Consider the following 16,232-nt stretch of genomic DNA (forward strand, 5'->3'; position numbering starts at 1 on the left):
GATTAATCCCAGAAGTACTTTATCACTGAGCTATATTCCCAGTTCCCCTTATTTTATTTTGAAACAGGCTTTTGCTGTCTTGCTGAGGCTGTCCTTGAACTTGAAATCTTCCTGCCTCACCCTCCCAAATCACTGGGATTACAGTGTGTCACCATTCCTAGCCAATGCATCCTATTTATACACATTTTTGCTTAAAAATACTGTAAAAAGGGAAATGCCAGATTTAGTATTTTTAGATGAAATAGAAGACGATATTCCCTTTCCCTCCTGCCACGGGCCTACTCATGTTCTTCATTTTCTTCCTATCCCTCTTCTTTCCTCATCTTCTTCTCTAGGCATCTACCAGTCTTATTGCCATTCCTGAACTCATGTTCTTTATTCATCACTTTAGTACCTCATTTTCAGTTTCTAATAACTCAGGCCCTTTAATGTTTTCATGGTGTATGATTCCAATTTACTCCTTTACATATATATTCATACAATGCAGCAAAAAGTCAAAAAATTGACTTGGAAAACTCTAACAGCATATTGGATTCAAGCACCCACTCAATACAGTAATTCATTCTCAATATAGTAATCTTCCGTATTCTCTTAAAACATTTTGAGAACAGTGAGTTTATATTCTCTCAAAAAGTCTCTTTTTACGGGGAGGACACTTCTTATTTAGGAAACTTCTTTAAAATGACCTGAAATCTGCCATTATTTTGTTCAGTAGGTCAAAGTAGAATAAATCCACAATTCAATCGTTTTACTCCTCAGGTTTTATATCATTATATAAACCTGCCTCCTTCCTTCATCAGTTTCTTTTCTTTTTTTTCTTTCTTTCTTTTTTTTTTTTTTTTTTTGCGGTACTGGGGATCGAACCCGGGGCTTTGTGTTTGCAAGGCAAGCATTCTACCGACTGAGCTATCATCAGTTTCTTAATGTGGTATTGTATCAGTGCACTTTACTATTCTGGTGGACCAATAATTGCAAACTATCACTCTTGTGTTGAGTTGATTATATCTGAAAGCATCATTTCTGGTAGTTAAATCAGTAAATACATCTCCAAGAGATGTTCACAGGTTATTTAAAATTTAGTAAAGTGACTAAGTGCAGATTCTAATGGTACTCCTTTTAGATGTCCCTTAATTTTGACATAAACTCACCACCAATACTACCTGCAGTAACTTAACTACTTAGAGTTCCATCTGGATGTGTGAACCACCAGTCCACACTTCATTTTATGGTTTGGATTTTCATTAACTGCTTTCAAATGGCTCTTGAAATATACACATATGCAATATGTTCCTAGAATTCCTTTCATCTGCTAGGCTAGTTAGCCTACCTATCAGGTATGTTGGGTTATTTTGACATAGCTAATCCTTTTTAATTATTTATTTTCTCCCAACCCTCAAACCAAAAGTTTAGATATAGTTTCCATTCTTCATCTTTATTTCAGAGTGGGAATTATGGAAAAAAAAAAAAAAACGAAAGGGATTATAAGCATGAGTTATAAGTGAAAATACACAATAAAATAACCAACATTTATTGGGTTGTTTGAGCTTTTGAACTTCCAGCAAGAAAAAAGGGTTTGGCAGGGCAAGGCAACTTGCAAACCTATAATCCTAGCAGTTTGGGAGGCTGAGGCAGGAGGATTGCGAGTTCAAAGCAGCCTCAGCAAAAGTGAGGTGCTAATCAATTCAGTGAGAGGCTATATCTAAAAAAATTTAAAAATAGGGTTGGGGATGTGGCTCAGTGGTTGAGAGCCCCTGAGTTCAATCCCTGGTACCCAAAAAAGAAAAAAAAGGATTTTCTTGGTTTTGGAAGTTTTATCAAGATGATGAGTCTGGAGTTTTCTGAAGAATAAAGTTCAGCAGGTTGCAAAGATAGTTGCAGAACCCAGGTGCCCATGGGAATATGCTTTTCACTTTTCACTGCATTTTTAAGTTCTCAAAAATAGACTATGATACTATCTAGAGAGCCAAAGTAAAAATGTATACTTTTCAACTGGGATATAAAAAATATGTTATACACCTAGTATTTTGGAAAAGCTAAAGCAAACCAGTGTTTCTACTTAGTACCCTAGGGAGTCATTTGCTCTCAATACATTTTAACTCAAAAGGAAGAAATTGTGAAGTGTTTCTGCTCCTCAGAATGTAGTAATTAATATGAAAGAGAGTGACTTCTTAATGAATGTGTTAAAGATTAAATCCCCAAATAAGAAACATTGAGAACTGATGAAAATATTCTCATTTGGTGTTTTCCAAGTAGTTACTTAAATTAATTATGATCCTGTAAAATACTCAGGGATATATATATATATATATATATATATATATATATATATACACACACACACACACACACAATTGTTCCTATATTCATCTGACTTCTCCAGAAGTATTTAGAGAAAAAGAAATTTCTTCATGTCTAGAAAGGAGTTAGAAGAATAATTCTAGATGTGACCAACCAGGTAGTGCTGTCCACAGATAGCTCCTGATCTTGCCCAACTCTGCACCTTCACATCTGTGCCACTTTACCTGAAACGCACATCTCCGTGGAGAGAGTTCCAGCATATTATTCCAATAATTATCTTTGTATCTTCAGCACCATCCTTCCATCTCCATTTGGTTTAGATGAATTTTCTCTAAGATAAACATAATACTTTATGCCTATGTCTCTCATAAATCTTGATATAATGATATTTTTAATCTATTTCAATGTTTGTTTCCTAACATAATATATAACCTACCAGAAAACAGAAACTCTATTTTATTAAATTTTAAATCACTAACACCTACCACAGTCCTTTGTGTATAGCAAGTGATAAATGAAACTTTTCAAACCAAATGAATATTATATAAATCAGTAAGAGAAAGACCTTTTGAGACTATACTTCCTATAATTAGACTTTTCCCTTTATTATCATATTTGAGTATTAACAAAGGCACATAATGATGTTATAATATATATATATATACATAAACCATATTCAATGATATGTATCCAACTATGTAAGTAATAAACATATGTATATCTCACACAAATATGTAAGTACATATATATGAAATTCTCTAATCATTTATTTATTGGTATCTAACTGTATTTTGGTTATATTGTTTCTATATTTAACTCAAAATACTAAATATGAGTCATCCTATTATCTGAGTCCTCCCTAACATTTTAGCATGTTTTATAAGGATTACCTAAGAATACTTTTCCTACTAATGAAAATGCTTATTAGAATTTCATGTAGATATAAGATAATATATAATATTTAATGTACTTGAGAAAATCAAGCAGATAAAGAGATAAAACTCTTATTCAAGGCCAAGAAAATTTTAAGTATCTGAAATTATAAGTATCTGAAATTTTCAGTTTCGTGATTCATATTTAAATGTAAATCCCAGAAGCTAGCCCCAGTATAAAACAATTTCTGTCAAGAGACTGCCTTTTTTATCCAATGAATAATTTAAAACTCAACTTTTTTCATGTGAACTGTCTTATATCTTGGCAGTAGGCATAGTATTTCAATAATTTATATAATTTTGAATATAATATACTTAATGCCATAAAAGCAATTTCTTTGATATTGAATTATAAGAGAATGCACTTAGGCTACTGTGACTAATGATCTAGGGGCCAGCAGCATGGCAAATTACCTTTTAACCCAATTTCAGAGAGAATCTGTGTGTGTAACCATAGAACTGTACCATCTTCTGGCACAGAAGCTGCATGATACCATTTGGGTGTAATATGTTTTTTAAAAATATAAATAAATCATTCTCTTTGAGAGAAGTAAATAGAGTGACATGATCATTAAAAAAAGTGTCAACGATTCATTTTTGGAAGCAGAATAATAACATGAATCATCTTCTTATATAGTTCAAGTTTCTGAGTTAAACCTACTAGTATTCTTCCTAAGACAGGTCTCTAGTCACTCTGGAGATCAAATCCTGGCTGGTCCATGACCAGTGAGAAACCACATCTTATTGTGATGATGTACTCCTTTTAGAAGAAACCCAGTAGTGTAACATGAAAGGGTCTTCCATGGCAAAAGCAGGCTGAGGGATTGCCCAGATTTAAGGCAGAGATGGCAAGATCGTGACTCCCTGGCTAACTCTGTACCATGCAGGGCTTGCAGCATATGGTGAAGATTTTGTACACACATAAATCTACAGGCACTGTTTACTTTCATAGACTGTGTAAATTTCTGTATTATGAAAAATTTCCAGCATGTGATGATGAAGTATCTTCAATAAGAGCCAGTTTTCTCTAGCTCCCATAAAAGTGCCATTTGGGTTGATGACAGACTAAATCCACAGATATTATGAAGGGGTTGCATAGTAAAAAAATTAAAAATTTAAGTCTAAAGAGCTAGTAAAATAAGAGTTCCATTTTCTAGTTGGAAATTAATATTGGAACCTGTTCTCTTTAGACCAATGTTCTCCCCCAAGCCCTGTCAGTCACAATGTAAATATGTACAATTTGTCTTGACCCACTTTACGTTTACTCTTATATGTTCTTATCCATAGATTTAAATATTTTAGTTTTCAATATACTTAATCAGTGTTTTGAACAAGGGAGGTTTTACCATGTATTTCTGGAGTTTCTATTTTGTTCCATTGTCTATCTTGACGCCAACACTACTGTCTCCATTGCAACTTTATAAATTGTGAAGTCGAGTAGTTCATGTCCTCCAATTTTTATTTTTCTTTATAATGCCATGCCCAAACTTTGTGGTTTTAAACAACTACAATTATTTATTTTACTCACAAGATTATACTTTGGGCAATTTGAACATGGTATGTAGGGCTTCCCTGGGATGACCAGCAATTAAAGCCTAGTTGAACTGGGGTGCTTCCCAGGTTCGCTCTCTGTTCCTGTTGTCTCAGAATCTCTCTATGCAGCATCCACATGTGGTATTTTCATGCGTTTTCTCCAGCATGGTGGCCTCAGGGTGGTCAGACTAATTGCACAGTGACCAAGGCCTCCAAGAGTGAGTATTCTCAAAGAATAAGGCAGGAGATCAATGGCATTTTCTTTGACCCAGTTTGGAGGTTATACAGCATTACTCTCTTTTGTGAAATACCTGTGAGCCTACTCAAATGCAATGCCAGACTGTGTGAGGAAGGAAGGAACCTATTCTTAGTGGGAGAAGTTTTGGAGGATTTGCCGCCATATTGTAAAGTTGCCACACAGGCCAACTACTCCAAAAGCAGATGGGTGGGTAGACAGAGGAATTGAAGACTGGATATGTAGAACTATGCTAGATGGTTGAAGCCACCCCTGCCAATGAAAGTGTCATTAAGCCTTAAGTATATTACACTTGTCAATGCTCAGCAAAAATTAACCCTTGCAAAAGATATCTTTTGGATATCTACATGATTCCAATAAGAAAGTCAGAGACTCCACCAGCTACCTTCCAGATAATTTTTTAGAGTCTGTATTTTTGCAGGGTGCACTTTATTTTCAGCCAAGACTTCAGCAATAATGTGCTAGTGTGCTAACTGTTTGGACCCCATGGAAATCTTCATGCAAAAATTCATGTCTAAAAATACTGAAGTGAAATATATTAAATTATTAATTGTGATGCTCACTAAATTGTGGCATTACATTAAATTGAATCACAAGAAATTGCCAATATTCAACCTACAAAGGGCCATTTTAGGTGTTACAATCTAATACATTTTTCCTTCTTATTGTTTCCTCCTTATTCTTTATGTATTTTTTCACATTCCTTTCAGTGATGCATATTATCTTCATAATTAGGATAATAAATATTATTTACAAAGAACAAAGAAACCAGAACACTTCAAAGAAGGCATTGTTTTTCTAATGGTGCTGGGATGACACATCTACTATGCGAGTACATAAAACACCATAACAGCTTTTAGATATAAAACTCTGCTAAAGCACATTTGTAGAATCCTGAGTCTTACAAGGAACACTCACATTGAACCTGAACAGGCCTACCTCATGAAATCTAGAGACAGGTGTTACATTATAAGGCTAGGACACCCAGAATAGACATTGGACTCTCTTATGTTTTAGAACACCCTGAAGCAAGCTTTTAGCTATGGGAAATGTTTGCACAGAAGGCAGCTGGGATCTAGTTTGACACAGCTGGACTGTTTCCTCTGGTTTATGTGGAAAATAATTCACTGCCAAGGATGAGGCAAGAAAAGTTCACTCAGGCCATTCCAGAGGGTATTTGTTGGCAGGTTTCCAAACGGAAGAATGGAGCTCGCCACCAGGTTTATGGGAATAGTGACTACACTGAAAGAAGGTACCTCCTTTCCTCATGATAAATTCCTGGAAGGGGTAGCACTGGATCTATAGGTTCAAAAATTTTTAAAGTTCTTAAAACACATTGCCAAATTGTTTCCAGGAAATCGCTCATTATTAATTCTTAATAAAATGTTGCCATCACTGCAGTTTTTGAAGTTACAGAGGTGGTTCCTTAAGCATGTGGTCTGGCAAGGAATGAACACCTACAGTAGTATTCTTGAAGGTGTTTGTGCAGTGGTGTTCTTCCTGTGGGTTTTGTTGCCATTGTTTACTGAGGAGGAGGTGAACTGCACAGGCATTGTTGAGTCCCTGAGTCCCTGTGAGACACAGCACTGCTGTTAAGAGTGCTCTAGGCTTCCTGCTGCTGCCGCTGCGCCGCCTGAAGGGGTAGCTGCTCTTATGGTCCTGATTTTAAGCAGTATTTTATGTCTTTGAACCATCCAAGTAAGTGAAGCTGAAGCTAGCCTGAGGAACAGCAGGGATTTGAACTCTGGTGTATAAACATTCACGTGTACAGGCCAGCTATTGATCCTCTAGCCAAAACGAAGCAAAAATAACAATCTTCACAGTGCAAAGTATTGAAACTCTTGTATAACCATGTTGTACTTTTGCCTTCAAAATGTTTTTACAGCAAGTAAAAAATTTGCCTTCAACCAAAAATTAAAAAAAACAACAAGATATAACACTTATGCTACCAAATACTATCCTTTCTAAAACCAGTGACCCCCTTTTTTTATTCTTGTGTCACACTTAATTTTCAAGTATACAAAACCTCCTCTATGTGTATGTGTGTGTGTGTGCATGTGACTGTGCCTGTGAGTTTTCAATTGCCACAGAAAATCTACTGAGCAAAGTTTTGCCTTTCTCCAATGAGAAAAATCTGTTTTAAAATTTAGGGATTCTTGCTTTCTCTTATTGCACTGATCTACAATTCCTGTTTTTGATAATCAAGAGATAATGGAGTGAAAAGGAAGAAAGAAATGATTTTCCTGTTAATTTTTCCATAATTCCATGTTCTGTGGGGTTTAACCTTCTCAATGTTTTCTTTCTTTCCTCCATTGCTGATTATTTTACTCACCTCTATCCAGAACTGACTCTGAATTCTCCTAAGTGAAAAAAATTTGCCATGGTATCTTTCTACCTCCAGAATGGTACCTGTTTACACTCATCATGCCGCTCTTCCCAAATCTGAAAATAAATGCAAACTATTAAGGCATTCTGTCTTCTAGGGAGAGTTGCATTTTAATTTAGGCCATTGGAGGCACATAACTGCTGAGGATCTAAAGGAAGACCTCTCTATTTAGAGTGAAGATTTTAAATAAGTAACACAGAGTATTTTAGGGAGGCATCTTTTTGGAATCCTACAAATCAGTGTTTCCAAAATCTGTGGATTTTGGAACTCACTACATACCTACTGGTCAAAGAGCTCCTAAGATAGTCCTCTTTCCACCCTAGGATTGTGAATAACTCATCATATTATCTCTGATAATTTTCTGGATATAGGAAACTACTGTTTTTAAACTCTCACATTTTGCCCAAATTCTCTCTGCTTCAAAAAGTCTTATATCAGCATCCCCTCCAATTCTGACTCCGTAGGAAGAGGTAGATTTGTAATTCTCTGTTTCCAACACATCTTGGAACCTCTTGGTAACTCTTCATTTCTAAAACACCTTGGGTACCACTTTATAGGATTTCTAACTCTGTATTGTAATTAGTGATGTCCTGCCTTTCAAACTCTTTAGGCATGGACTGCTTTAGGTCAGCCTCCCTGATAAAGTTGATGCTCAATAAATGTCTGTTGAAAGACGGATGGATAATTGAATTAAAATAAGTCAGTACCAATTTGCTAAGTTTTTATGGCTGACTTCCTGAAGGACACAATAGGTTGAGAAAAACTTGTGCATAGGTTTCTAAAAAAGGAAAAACACTTAAGATAAGCAACATGATTCAAAGTTGGAATGAAAGTCTGAAAGATACATTTTTCTCAAACATGTTCTTTACCCCCTAAGTTTTTCTGGCATGTTCCATCAGTCGGCAATTCACGAATCTGGCAAGTTTGCATTTGCAAATCATGCTGGGGTATTTTTCCTATCTATCTCTATCTCTGAGTGATGGGATGAGGGGAGAAGACATAGAAATCTCTGAAATGTCATAAACAACTAAAATTCAGTTATAGTCTATTGGTTGGAGAAAACAACATTGTTGTTTAGACGCAGGCCATGAAACCATCAAGCACCCACAAGCAAACCAATTTAGAAAAGAAAATCATGAAACAAATTTCTTCCGTCAGTTTGAGAACAGCACCTTTTCCAGGAGGTTTGCTATGTAAGGGAGATCTGCTTTCACCTTCTGGGGGCTGGCCAAGAAGGAAAAGCAAGTGCCAACCCAGTGAAAGAAGGAATGTTCTTTTGATATTGCCAGCCATTACCAGATATGGGAGTGCAAAAAATAACAAAGCCAATTCTCCAAAGATTTATAGTTATGTCTAGCTTGTTGACTCAAGCAGTTTGGAAAAGCTTCAGAAATGTAGTTTATCTGAGCTAAGTCAGGTTCCAACCTGGTGAACTTAAAAACAAAAAGTAGAAATAATATGTACATAGTATGAGAGTCAAATCTTTTTGACTCTAAATTCACATATCTTCTAAAGTAAAAAAAATACTCTAAGCCAATACACATAGTACTACTTAAGATGTGACAGCCCATTCTATTGAAAATAAATTGGTATGATTACTGTCAATTATTTCTGTGGGTTTGCCTGTCAAAAACAATAGTAGGCAATGGAACAGGAAAACACTGTTCTTTGAAATGAGTTAAAAGGAATATTAAATTCCCAAACTCAGAGAAACAATAGAACTATAACAGCATCTTCTTCACAGTCTAGAATTTATATTATGTAATCCTTAAAAAGGCATGAAAATTTGGGTAAAGTCTTCGCTGAGAAGTTGAAAAAGAGTCAAAAAGCAAAGTGAATATTTACAGGTAACAATGGATTACCATAGCAAAGGAACTACAAGAAGAAAAGGGATAGAGAGTAGAGGGCAGAAATGGTCATTTCAACAAAACACACACTGCCTCAGTCTATTCTGGTTTCTGTAACAAAATGCCGTATTACTGAGTGGATTACAAACAGCATTGATTTATTTCTCACAGTGCTAGAGGCTGGCACATCCACTCTCAAGGTGCTAGCAGATTGGTACAGGTGAGGGCCCACACGCACAGATGGTGCTTCTCACTGCTTCCTCACATAGTAGAAGGGACTAGCTAGCTCTCTGAGATCCCTTTTATAGAGGGACCAACTACCTAGATAATCTAACCATTTCCCCAAACCTTACCTCCTAATGCCATCACCTTGGGGGTATTTCAACATGGGAATTCTAGAGGGATGCAAACAATCAGGTATTGGGATATATTCTGGAAAATCTGTGTTGCTTTAAGATGATCAATATCATCGGTGATTTGATGTTTTAAGATCAAATCTTGTGCTTTAATTACTCACTCAAAATTTTTGTTTCACTTTTTTTTCTTTGTGGTAAATTTTTGGGTGAGAGATATGATGGTAGGGTGAGGTAGGTCAAGTAGGACCTCAGAGTGAGTGATAGAATCACTCGCATTTTGTTTATTTGTCCAAGTGCCCGTGTTTGGCGAGCTCTATTGTTGTGTGCATGATTCAGATTGAATTGTGACAACCTCCAAGGGTTTCAACAGTGAGCCTGCACATCCCGAGAATGAATGGGAGGACACTGACTGTGCTTGCCTATAAAACACTGCTCTGATTTTACTCTGTGGCTGAGGAAGCAGGTGGTATTGATGTCCAGAATACTGTGGTTTCACAAAATGCTACATTTTTATTTTTCAATGATCTGAAAGTGCTTGTGGGTCCGATTAAGTAAATATGTCATCTATCTTTTAGTCCTGGAATCCTAAAGAAGGCCTCTAAATGAATTTGTATGCATCCCTGTGATTTTTTCATAGACTTCTACAGTTTATGAGCATGATGGGGAATTTAACTGATTCCTGTAAGACAGTGCAACTGCCCAGATCCAAGTAGTTTGTGTCTTGTATTTACAGTTTAAATAACCATCAAATACATCATACAAGGGTCTTCAATACATATGTGACCCAACCTCAAACTTAGTATAGGTATTAACACTTTTATTCTAAACATCATCTGTACAGACTTTTAATATAATAAAACACCCTGTGCTTATCTGATTTTTAGAATATACAAATCAGTTACCCATATGTTGGCTTCTTATGCTGTTAATAGTTATGTTTGAAGCTACATGATGAGTTCATGTAAGAAATTAAATCTGTGAAGAATGCTTATTAAACAAACAAAAATTTATTTCTGTAGATCAGAAAATATGGACTGGGGTGCAGCACAGTTTTGGAGTACATGCTTAGCATATACAGGGTCCAGCAACAACAAAAGAAATAAAGAAAGAAAATAAGCATCATTAAAAGATAGGGAAAAAAAAAAAACTGGGAATGTTACGCAGTAGCAAAGGATTCATTTAGCATGTGTAAGGCCTTCTGTTCAATATCCAGTATAAATAGATAAATAAACACATAAATAACTAAATAAATCATATCCACTCACACATTCAGTTGCTCATTTCAATGATGGGCAGCATGGTGATCATTAGTACCTTGTTTGGGTGTGTATTCCATGATTTTTCCTTTCTGATACTGCTTGGTCAAATTGAAACCAATAAGATGTTTAAATTCTCCTTAGAGGGTTAAATTCTATACACAAATCTAAATATATCTCATCTTCTCATTTCAGATTCAAGTGAATAGGAGTTGACCACTGGGTGCTAAGTAGCAATTGAGTTTGAAGTCAGAGAACAATTATAGGCAAAACAGATTAACTTGGGGGTCTGATAGTGATTGGTGCATGTCTATAATCCCAGCAACTTGGGAGGTTGAGGCAGGAGGATCACAAGCTGGGCAAATTAGCAAGATCCTGTCTCAAAAAGATTAAAAAAGGCTGGGGATGTGTTTAGTGGTAGAGCACTTACCTAGCATTTTGCAAGGTCTAGATTTAGTATGAAATCTAGAACTTCTACATTTCATTGTTTTTATTTATGGCGTCATGATGATGTCAGTTATGACAATGATGTTACAATAACTATTTCCCACATAATAAACAAAGTCACATATATAGGAATAATCTATTTCTTCATTAGTTGGCTTAGGTTATCAATACAAAATATTACACACAGCAATCCAACATACTTCTCAAAGTCTGTCGTTAGTGGTTTAAAAATTATCAAACACATTTGCTTCCTTTTATATACATTGTTTTAAAGTATTTAGAAAGGCATATGAGGGAGTTTGAAATAAGGGATAAAAAAAAGAAACATACATCTAGAATAGTGAGTTATTTTAAATATCTCTTCTAACTTTTCTATATTTCTGTGTAAGCACATAGAATATCTACATACTGTAAGACATGACAAACATTTTGAAAGCTTGAGAATCCTACCAGTTCTGTGCATTCATCATTTAAGTACACATTGTAACACAGGAACAGCTACCAGACCTGATGGACTTCAGAAGCCTGAGATGTCACATTCTCCCCTTGTCCTGCATCTAGGGGAGAAGCACCTCTACTCTCTGCTTTTCTCTTCAGTCTGATGTGCCTTGGACCATCCCAAATCTTTTCCTAGTAGCAATCTTGTTCTGATGACAGCTGATAATTGTAAGCATTATCCTGTTAACCAATCCTCTGAACCTTCATTCCGGGTGTCCTACATTGAGTTATTAATGATTTTCCTCCATAACAAACATTTCTTCACTGAATAACTATGTGCAGAAACTATGCTATAAGATTCACTTTAAAATAAATCAGCATTAAACAAGTTTTAGCTGCTTTGAACCCAAAGGTGTATCTGTTGGATATGTATTACTCATGTAAAATGGAAAAGGAAAATGTGGAAAATATATGTCTTCTCTTAATTACTTACCTATCTGCTTCTCTCTTTTGATTCCAAGTTTCTGGAGGGCAAGGATTATGCTTTTAAATATTTGCATTTCCTTTGGGCCCAGAATTATTCCTTCCATAATACTCAGTACAAATTGGAAGCCTTGAACACTGGATATACAATTACTTTGAATATTCAGCAAAGCAACATTTGTTTTGCCTCCACAAGTCGCAGTGAATAAGAAGTGCAAGAAAAGATTTTACTATCCCTTTCTGCACAGCATCTGCTACCAACAGGTGATGCATTCTGGGGAGAAGAGTCTTGCCGGAGGATTCTCTCTTACCAATGCTCTCTTTCCAGATGTTTCTTCCCTGTGGCATGTCCTGAATTAGGAGGCTCTGGGAGGTGATTGCAACCACTTCGATGACATATCACAACTGGAACTCAACCACTCTTCCCCTACCGCATAATTTCTCTTAGTGAAATGTCAAATCTGAGTTTATTGCTAAGGGACTTGGTTGTTTATCTAGTCAAATTCTAGTGTTTACTATTAACTTACTATAATGTTTGGCACCTTAAATACAGGTATATGAATAAAAATGCAACCAAACTATTTTATCATCAGATAGGATTAACAAAATAGTGTTATTTAGAGGATAGAATGAATGCTATTATGGAATATCATCCTTGTTCTTAAATACACATACTTCTGTTAAACCTTAAATTAGTTCCATATTTGAAATATGTAACTGAATTAGTCAGAAATATGTAAATAAAGAGATATGTGCACTATCTTCTAGAAGAAAAAAGAAAGTACTATTTAACTTTTTTCTTTCTTTGAAATAGTGAACACTGGTATGTGTGTATAAATGAGTATATTGTGTGTCTCTATATGTATGAGTGTGTGTATATGTATATATCTATCTGTATTTCAGTCTACCATAGCAAACTTCTTTCTACATCCAAATATCCAAATGATATTTTTGTTTAGTATTGCAAGTTTCTTAGTTATTAGTTGTTTTTATTTCATTAGTCATTTTTTCATTAGCTCTTAGTTCTCCTACTTAATAGTAAATCTTGCAAACTTTTCTTTATGTTCCTTCTAGAGTATTTTAATGTCTCCATTACAGTTCAGTTTCAGTTTAGATGAATAAGACTTAAATTATTTTCCTGAGAATAACTCACTAAAGAGTTTGATGCAAATTAAAATTTGTCATTTAGAAACAGTTATCATATATCACTTAGAAACAAGTCTTTCTCAATCATATCAATAGTCACATACAATCAAATGCTTTATATAAGTAATCATATCAACCTTGGGTTTTCTTCCTTCCTTGATTTTTATTCCATTAAAAATAAAAGATATTATTAGAATTATGGGAGATTTAATTTACAGTCACAATAGGGTTTGATAACTGGCTTTAAAAATAACTGTGAAAAAGTATTTACTGCATATGGGATCATTTAAATGGTTCTGATAACAAAAATTGTATTTTTCTAGTCATTATTAAGGTGTCTATTTGGCATTTACTTAGATCTGACCTGAAGCATTAACATACTTTAATTTTTATAAAGTAAGCCAAGCAATTCATGGCATAAGTCAGTCATATGCATTACCAAAGTGTTGAAGTTAGAGAACAATTCTAAGACTTGGGAGAGGGCAGTACTGAAATTAAATTCAAGAACCATATGTGTGCTTTACAATATCTAATCCTCACAGCTAACACTGACCCCAGACACTTTTTTGAAGTCCTTCAACACGTATTAACTTATTTAGTCCCCAGTGCAGCTGTCCAGGCTCTGTACTATTATTGTTTCCAGCTTTCAGATGAAGACACCGAGACTGAGATAGATGAAGTAACTTGCCTCAGGTCACACAGGCAGTCAGCAGAGAGCCAAACTCTACACTTTTGTAGTTTGAGAATTAAATGAGACCCTTTGCTTTGTCACAGAATATGAAAATATAATCCTGGCAGTTGAGTTTTTTCTGTGCAACACTAAATTTTAGCCCATGATCCAATTCTGGGATGCAAGTTTCAATAGTCTAATACATCAGAGAAAAAAATAATATAGCATTTCCCCAATCGTTCTTGTCGTTTTGCAATACATAGGGTGTAAAGAAGGTTCTAAGAAGTCTCCTGAAGCAAAGAGATCTGCTTCAACCAGCATTCTCCAGTCATTACTGACATAAAGACTCATTGAATCCACCTTTTACGGCCTTTAAGATATGTTCCTTAGAAAATAAATTCTGAGAAATTTAAGCCCTACTGTCTTGCAGAGAGAAAACAGAAGATGAAAATGCCCTATGACCCTAAAATCTTTCTCATGCAGCTTTTAAATCAGCATGTAGGTCAAAAAGTTTTGCTATTTTAAGTTTCTTCAAGATTCCAACTTATTTAACTATTTCAACAGGAAAAGTATCACTAAAGGGAAGATAACTGAATAGACTAGTTATATTCTAATTTAGCACGACTTATTTACAATAAATATTTACTTTAATCAATAGTTTAAAAGCTCTTGCTACTAAATATTTCATTAATTCAAAAGCATTTAGCATCTAAAAATAAAGCCAACTGACAAAGAACCCTTACAGTCTTGAGGTTCTAGAGCATTCACTTTTAGATGAGGGCTAGAGGCTCTGTGGACACTCTGTCACCATTTTATTACAGGGTCTCATGAAGCCAGGGACATGTAGTTCAACACAATATGTTTTCTTCTGACAACCGCATGTTTTGCCATTTCAGTTCCTCCGAAGATTTACGATATCTCAAGCGATATGACCATCAATGAAGGAACCAATGTCACCCTCACTTGCTTGGCCACTGGGAAGCCAGAGCCCTCCATTTCTTGGCGGCACATCTCCCCATCAGGTACGGTGTTGCTTGTGCTGTTATTGTTTTCCTGTGACTCCACTTGTACAGAGCTTGAGCAAGTCATGGAATTTCTTGTGTCTTTTTTCTGAGGCAAGCAGATCTGTATTTTTATACACTTTATACTTAAAGACTCTGTGATTCACAAAAGTCAAATGAATACTGTCTATCAGAGCTCCGAATCACCCTATCTCTTGATTCCTAGTCAAGGTTATTTTCATTTTAGTATACTAGATAATCACAAATCAATAGACAAAAGGCTCAAATAGAAATATCACAAGAGAAAAATCTTCATTTAAATGTGTGAGGATTTATTCAGTCGGCATTCACATGTTAATAGGCCAGCATGCACTGCTGAAGTAATCAGGGGAGAAGGAAATTATACAATTGTGAGGTTGCTGGGTCTAATTTCAAACTGCTGTTCAGAATCAAGGATTTTGGAGTTAGAATTAAATTTTAACTGATGAGGGTTCTAAACACCCCAGAGTTTAAGCAACTTGTGCACATAAATCACAAAGGTAGGAGAAATGAAGGGTTGAACATGTTTATGGGTTTCCTGTGCTTCTGCCTCAGTGCACACCCTCCCAAAGAGACTAAGTCAATTTTAGGAAGTTAGTGATAGTCATCATCAAAACAAGTCTGTTTTCACAGTCTCGATTCTAACAATTGGGTACAATTTAAAAGTTCAAACTACATAGCTTTGAGCATTCCCTGGAAGTGAGAGTGGTATTTTTTAATAAATAGGATCCCACCTCATTTCAGATCAATAAAATTTTATTTAATTTTAATTTTATTTTATTTTGATGGAAATAACTCTCACAAAGCTTGCGCAGTGAAATTGCTTTTAATAAAATCAGAAAGGAACATTTTATGTGGGCGTAGAAAGAACACAATTGGAACATCTATTTTATCTGCTAATGCTTTCTTTAATATCACTTATCCTTAAGTGTCTTTTAGTTTCCTCATTTATGCAGTGAATCTAATGAGACTTACCCACATCACATGCTTAGTATTACTATTAATGTGAGAGAAAATCAATATAACAGCAGTACACCCTTATATAATATGCATTATGGCCCTTATAATATTTCTGAAGTTTGGATGTGCTCTTGGCTGCCCATGCTTCACACTAGAGTTGCTGCAGTTCTCACTGGTATGTGAG

The 16,232-nt window shown here is 35.3% G+C and overlaps 1 protein-coding gene across 1 annotated transcript in view; it reads left to right on the forward strand.

Moving 5' to 3' along the window:
* Negr1 (neuronal growth regulator 1) overlaps positions 1-16,232 on the forward strand; it is an 807,725-nt gene that overhangs the window by 444,260 nt on the left and 347,233 nt on the right. Inside the window, exon 3 of the mRNA XM_047539557.1 lies at positions 14,945-15,070. Coding sequence (XP_047395513.1) covers positions 14,945-15,070 — 126 coding nt within the window. The remainder of the gene's footprint in view (positions 1-14,944; positions 15,071-16,232) is intronic.

This window comes from Sciurus carolinensis, chromosome 1, assembly GCF_902686445.1.
Source record: "Sciurus carolinensis chromosome 1, mSciCar1.2, whole genome shotgun sequence".
NCBI classification, from domain to species: Eukaryota; Metazoa; Chordata; class Mammalia; order Rodentia; family Sciuridae; genus Sciurus; species Sciurus carolinensis.